The sequence below is a fragment of the Protopterus annectens genome, chromosome 9.part0 (assembly GCF_019279795.1).
Source record: "Protopterus annectens isolate FY-2018-M chromosome 9.part0, PAN1.0, whole genome shotgun sequence".
In the NCBI taxonomy this organism is placed as follows: Eukaryota; Metazoa; Chordata; order Ceratodontiformes; family Protopteridae; genus Protopterus; species Protopterus annectens.
Genome location: NC_056743.1, coordinates 1,307,163,282 through 1,307,169,870, shown reverse-complemented (window position 1 = coordinate 1,307,169,870; position 6,589 = coordinate 1,307,163,282). Strand labels below are relative to the sequence as shown.

The following is a 6,589-nucleotide window of genomic DNA, read 5'->3' as shown; positions in this document are numbered from 1 at the left end:
AAGAATCAAACCATGGACGAAAGGAATAAAGCTTATTAGCAGTTCATAGCCTTAATCCTCTGCTCTAAAACATCAGATGTCAAAGTACTCTCTCAAACCTATTTTTTTTTATTTGATCAGGTAGCATATAAATAAATCCAAGAAGCCTTAATTTGAATTAACTAGTTTACAACAGTAAAGTATCACATTTCTACAGCCAAATTGAGCATTAGTACCAGCTACTGAAACACAAGACTGAAGGGCTATTATGTTCCCATGTAACTAATTCATGGGGAGGAGACACGTAAGCATCCTTATGAAAAATGTCTTTCAGAGTAAGGTTTGGTAATAACTTGAGATTAGGCTATGTATTGTAGAGCAAAGATTCCTGTGATTGCTGCTTGCATAATTTGTGACACAGAACAAGTTGCTGAACTAGTTAAAATCTCACTGATCATCCCTGAGGAAAAAAAATGTTTGTTTCTAGCAGGTCATACCTATTTAAGAAATTCAAAATTCATTAAAGCTGCAAGACAGGTGAAATTCCTACACCTACCTTGCAAGGTATGTTAAAGTCTTACATTTCCTGCATTGTGTAACTGTTTGCATTGTTTTCTTTATAGAATAAACTATGAAATAAAGTCCCATCCTTCATGCTCATCAAGTGGAGCACAGGTGAGTTCATTTACATGACTGTTTTAAAGCTAGTTACAACATTATTTAAACTCATAAGGTTATTGATAACTGTTCCTGTCATTAGTAGGTTCTAAATCTATGATTCAACGAATGCCATTTAGGTGGGTGAATCATGTCTTCACCACACAGAAAAAAGCTAGTACAGCTGATCGAAAATCACCTGATCACACATCCTCAGCTTTTTTCGGTATGAGATTGCGAACAGTGAGGAACTTGTCCTTTCCCCACTTAAGTGTGATCTCAGAGTTGCTACATATAATTAGTGGTGGGGGGGGGCAGAGTAGCTTCCTTGCAAAAATACAGTTATTTATTTATTATTTAGTCAATGTTTTTTATGATCAAGCAGATTAGCTAGATCTTCTGAGTTTCGTTTATATAATTATATACTAAAGTGTCATATATTCAGTTCAACATGGTCCTATTTTCATAAAATGTCCTGTCACTCCGTTCTGATCACCCAGCACTACTACATGGCAAAATAAGATACTAGTATCAGTAAAAATCCAAACCCAGCAATCAGCACAGAAAATTTCATTTTTTTCCTTGGTTCTCACCTCAGCTAGCTGTCATCAGCCATGCCCTGGAGAGCCTCTTTGGTCATCTACTCCACCTTGTCCAACACCTGTCCTATTTATCCCTTTAGAACAGGGTCCCAAGCAGCAAAGTTCTTGATATAAACAGACAAGGGGAGTGTGTGCAAAGGGATCAGGGCATCCTGGTACAGCATCATCTTTACAGCTGCGGTTCTCCTGTTCTAATTCCCAACATGCATTACATATGCAAATGCTTCTGGATGCATCATTGATCTGTGTCAATTATTTTTTTTTAATTGCAGGATACTTTGAATGGTTGTTTCCTTGGACTCACTTCATGTTGGAAGATGAACATCCCTTTCTTCTCAGTGCATGATTATTGACATAGTATCATAGTTTCCTTGATTCAGCTATAATGGTCAGCTTTCTCTGAGCACCTGATGAGCTCTTAAAATATATTAGCTCATGAACAGGTACTAGTATTATGTTTACTCCCCACCCCCACCCTGTACAATTCTGAGCTTCAGAATATTCCTACTTTTTGCCAATAAATAAAAACTGCATCAAAATAGTTTTTATGCTGAACGTTTATTTGTACCTGGTGATTGTAAGTCTTGTGATATTAACTTTTATTGCTCATGTTCTTTGCACAGCACATGTCAACAATAAGCTTCCTGGACGGTTCCATGAACCAGGACGTCTACAGCCAGCTTCTCCCTGAAAATGATGATGTGCATCATGTGACCTTCAAGACTGTTAGTAATGTGCATCATGTGACCTTCAAGACTGTTAGTAATGTTGTACGTTCAACCATAAGGATGAAGCAAAGGTTTCCGCAAAGGCACCATTTCAGTGATGAAGATTTGCTTGGCCTGATTTTAAATTACTTTGTAGAAGGTGAATACTTTTTACATGCTAGTATTTGGCATTATATTTTAAGTGCTTGCATGCTGTGTGTTTTTTCTTCTATATGAAAGGACGAGACTGTAGTTACAGTTGGTAGAAATGTGTTTTTCCATAACGTATGTGGGCATGTTCTTTAAGGCAATGTGAGAAGCCTGGTATTTTAGGACAGCCTCAGAGTAGACAGATTGCATGTTTGATGATGACAGTAACTAGCTAAGGTTCAGTCAACTTGTCATGAAGCTACCTGGGCAGATCCTGCTGGAGCTGGTGTGGGCATTTCCCAATAGATGAAGCCTGAGAGCATTTCCAGGGCATGAGTGAGGGATTGTACCTCTCACCTGGACTGGGATAAGTGAGGGAGTATAGCTCTCACCTGGTCTGAGATAAATTAGGGTTTATACCTCTTACCTGGTCTGGGATAGGTGAGGGAGTATACCTTTCACCTGGACTGAGATACATTAGGGTTTAGACCTCTCACCTGGTCTGGGATAAGTGAGGGAGTATAGCTCTCACCTGATCTGAGATAAATTATGGAGTATATACCTCTCACCTGATCTGGGATAAGTTAGGTATTATACCTCTCACCCTGGTCTGGGATAAGCGAGGGAGTATACCTCTCACCTGGTCTACATTTTAGTATTATCAGGATAAGGAGAAGTCTGTAACTGGAGAAAAGAAAGTTTGTTCCGCCTTGCTTAGTTCACTGTAATCAAGATCCACACATGGGAAAGCAGAGGTGAAAATAGGTGATCAGTTCTGCATTAGAATTTTAATTTCTTAAATTAGCAGAAACATAAAATAAAGGTTTAAGCAGCATCAATAGTTCTAATTTTAACACATTCAGACAATATTTTTTTAATCTGCTTGCTCCAATAATTTCTTTCATTCTGTTCTCTACTGATACTCTTAGAAAGGAAGATAAAATAAGTATTAACATCTAAATATATTTTGAAGAGTTTACTAATATCTAAAACAACCAAAATATTTATAAAAGAGAATGAATTTAATGACCCAAAAACACATCCAGTGGCTGCTTTTGTCTTAAACAAGACTTATTTAGACCGAATGAATTTAGTGTAGTGAACTATCTAGACTCACACCAAGTATAAGCTAGAAGCTACACTCAAGTGCAGAAAGCACCTTTTGAACTTATCATAAAACCAGACCCAAGTCTGCAATGATGCCAGCTTAGCTGCAAAAAAACAAGCAGGCAGTTCATATTCATCAGATGAAAGTACTCCACGGGTGGAAAGGTATGACATTTGTCAACTGTCATCATGCACACAAAGTTCGAAAGCACTCTGGGCAGGAGTGAATGTGCATGCTGCAATGGACTAACATCCATTTGGGGACTGTTACTGTGCCTTACATCCCTTGCATACTGGAAAAGGCTTAATCTCTCCTGTGACTCAGTGCAGGATAAAGTGGGAATTAGAAAATTATTTTTTTATTCTATATTTGTTAAATGGGTAAGCCAATTAGGCGCAAAAGTCCCTATTCATAGGCAATGCAGGAGCTCTGCCTGGTTAAGTGACTTGCTCAGAGTCACACAACTTATAAGCAGAAATTCAAAGATTCTAACCCAGGACTGTAGGATGAAGCTCTCCAACAGTCTGTAGCCTTAACCCTCTGGTTTAAATGGTCAGATATAATGAATGAAATAAGTTGTGTCAAACTGATAATTATACTTATTGTCTGTTATAAAGTGAGACATTATTATGAGTAGCTAAAATGGTAAGAAAAATCAATATGGCTCCAAAATAACATCAAAGCTGATCCAGTAAAAGGTCTTATATTGTCACTGTGTTTAGTCTGGTAGCAGTGTCTTGTGACCAGGCTTCCATGATATAGGAAACAACACAGATTCAAAGCATTATACAGACTGAAATTGTCCAACACTATATGAACAACTTCTCTAGAGTGTGAAGGCAGCACTGACTAAAATAAATCTTATAAATGTAATTTTTCTCATTCAGTCATATTTCAGATATGGTACAAGTGGCTAAGCCAAATAAGGACATTCAGTTCATACAAACCTGTATGAACAAGTTTCAGTTACCTAGTAAAGTGAACACACTGTTATTCTGTCAGTGTTATTTACCCTATAAGGATACTGATAACTCAGAAGCTAGTGCTAGAAATTCACAATTTAAAAAAGTGCAACTAGATGTGCATCACCTGACAATGCAAGCTATGTCAGGGGTAGATGACCCCTGATGCTAGATCCCAACAATAGTAGTGAAGCACATTTTGGTTGGCACTCAGCTGGGAGTCAGCACTGAGTAGTATCTTAGTCAACAGCATCCTAAACTTCTCTCTAGCTTTTCTGCAGGACTTCATTTATATCTGAACAAAATACTGATTGCAATTAATGACAAATATAATTAATGTATTTAAAATAAATGCTTGTATCCAACAATCAGACTCCGCTTACACAATCCTGCAGTTGTCTTTCTGTCACCTGAACATATTGCACAAGTCATATGTTTGGCACTTAAATTAAAAAAAAAACAGTTGCTTTCTTTTGAGCTATAAAATTAATGTTGCAAGTCTGCAAAGTAGCTTTCTTTGGCAGTGCCAGCATGCAACAACTGTCTGATTGTAGAAAAATTAAAATTATATCTGTTCATCTTCATGATGTGTTATCTGTTCACCTGTTTCAGAACCAGTCAGTTTTGTACATTATGAGGAACAGGGACGATCAGTTACAAATGGGTCCTTGAAACAAACAGAAGTCAAAACAAGGACTATTAGAGACACAGACCATAAAAGTTTAGTCCTCAAAGAAGAAAATTCAGCACGGTTGGTTGCTGTTCATCTACAAAGCCCTGACAGCCATCATGAAGGTAAGAAGGTTTCTTTACCTAAGACTGTATAATTTGTTTTTGCAACATTTGAGTGTGAACTGCATGTTATTGAAGAAGAAGAATCCTGACCTAACATACATCAGTTATTCATCTAATGAAACAATAAAAATAACGATACAGTTTATACTAGCCTAAGTTACATGTTAACACCAAAGCCAGTTTCTCTGAATGAGCAAATAGCTTTGGCTCCATCTAATGACTTTTTCTATAACTTAATGTTTTTAAGAAGTTACTTTGTTAACGTTAACACCTATATGGTATGAAACATCACACCTCTAACAGTCTACACACATCTTACATTCCAGAGCATTTTCTGAATAATAAACATTAAAAGTATTAGATAAACAAATGTAAATATTTTGTAAACAATAAAATCTATTAAAACTGTACAAATAGCAATGATATCAGTAAGAATAATTTCTTACAATGATACAAGTCAGTGCATTCATTTTTCCATAAATAGTTTAATGCATCATAATTCACACAACCCTCAAATTATATTTTTTGTAAACTTTCACAAATTTTCATATCTTGAAAACCGTATAGTCTATATATATATTGTTAGAACATTTTTGTTAACCAGACATACTTTTTCACTTGACAACAAGAAATTCCTCCAAGTGTATGTTTATTGAGATATTTACAGAAATATGAAAACATATGAAAATATATTCCCCGGGATTCATGAAGCTTGCACCAGGCGCAGGCATAGCGTAGGCGGTATAACGCCAAATATGGCCATCGAGCGATTCAGGTACGATCCAATTCCACGTGCACTACCGGCGTACGCCAGAACTGCGCAGCCTCTGGCTTAGGTATGCTAATCACCCCATGTGCAGTGTCACGCCATGCAAATGAAGGTATATAGTGATTCATGAAGTGGTGCAGGCGTAGCGTAAGTGCATGGAAATGTAAACCAAAAAAACACGGTTTACATTTTCCCAAACAGAACATCTGAGCTATGGAAGAGGGCCAGACCCAGGTATCACAACGCTAACATATGCCAATGGTGAAATACACAGCCAATGGCATAAGAAAAGATGCACAACACGTAAATAACAACATTTAATGTCATGTCCACAGTAACACACAGCACAACCGCAGGGCATGTGTGTGGAAGCTGTAATATAAAGAAATAATATAAAAATGTCATAAAATCACAACATAATAGAAATCAGGTTTACAGCATAATACACAATGGTAGGCATGGAACACCACAACCAAGGTGCAAGGGTTGCTAAGGGCCTGCGATAGTGTTCGGCGCGGTAACTATGAATTAGTAGTCAATGCCATGCAAATGAGGCAGATAATACTGAATCGCAAATGTCCCGCTGGATGAAGGTTGTACCATACGGCGCAGCGGTATAACACCGAGGAGTGGCTCAGAGGAGATACATGACATCAGCAGAGGGGTGTGCCACCGTAGCAGTAAGCACATTGGAGCAATGCAAATCTGGCCTGTCCGTTGCTAAGCAAAGCTGCAGGACAGGGGTGGGGAGGAAGGTATAGAATAGTTTAGCTGAGAGCACACATGGTGCCCAAAAGCACATGTGTACGGGGATGAAAATATGCCCGAAACCCAGTAATCGGATGCACACGCTGCAAGCA

General features: G+C 37.9%; 1 protein-coding gene across 1 annotated transcript in view; it reads left to right on the top strand.

Annotated features, from left to right (window-relative positions):
- LOC122810665 (interleukin-1 beta-like) overlaps positions 1 to 6,589 on the top strand; it is a 53,855-nt gene that overhangs the window by 8,352 nt on the left and 38,914 nt on the right. Inside the window, exons 2-4 of the mRNA XM_044082235.1 lie at positions 603 to 654; positions 1,862 to 2,105; positions 4,778 to 4,960. Of these exons, the coding sequence (XP_043938170.1) occupies positions 603 to 654; positions 1,862 to 2,105; positions 4,778 to 4,960 (479 nt within the window). The remainder of the gene's footprint in view (positions 1 to 602; positions 655 to 1,861; positions 2,106 to 4,777; positions 4,961 to 6,589) is intronic.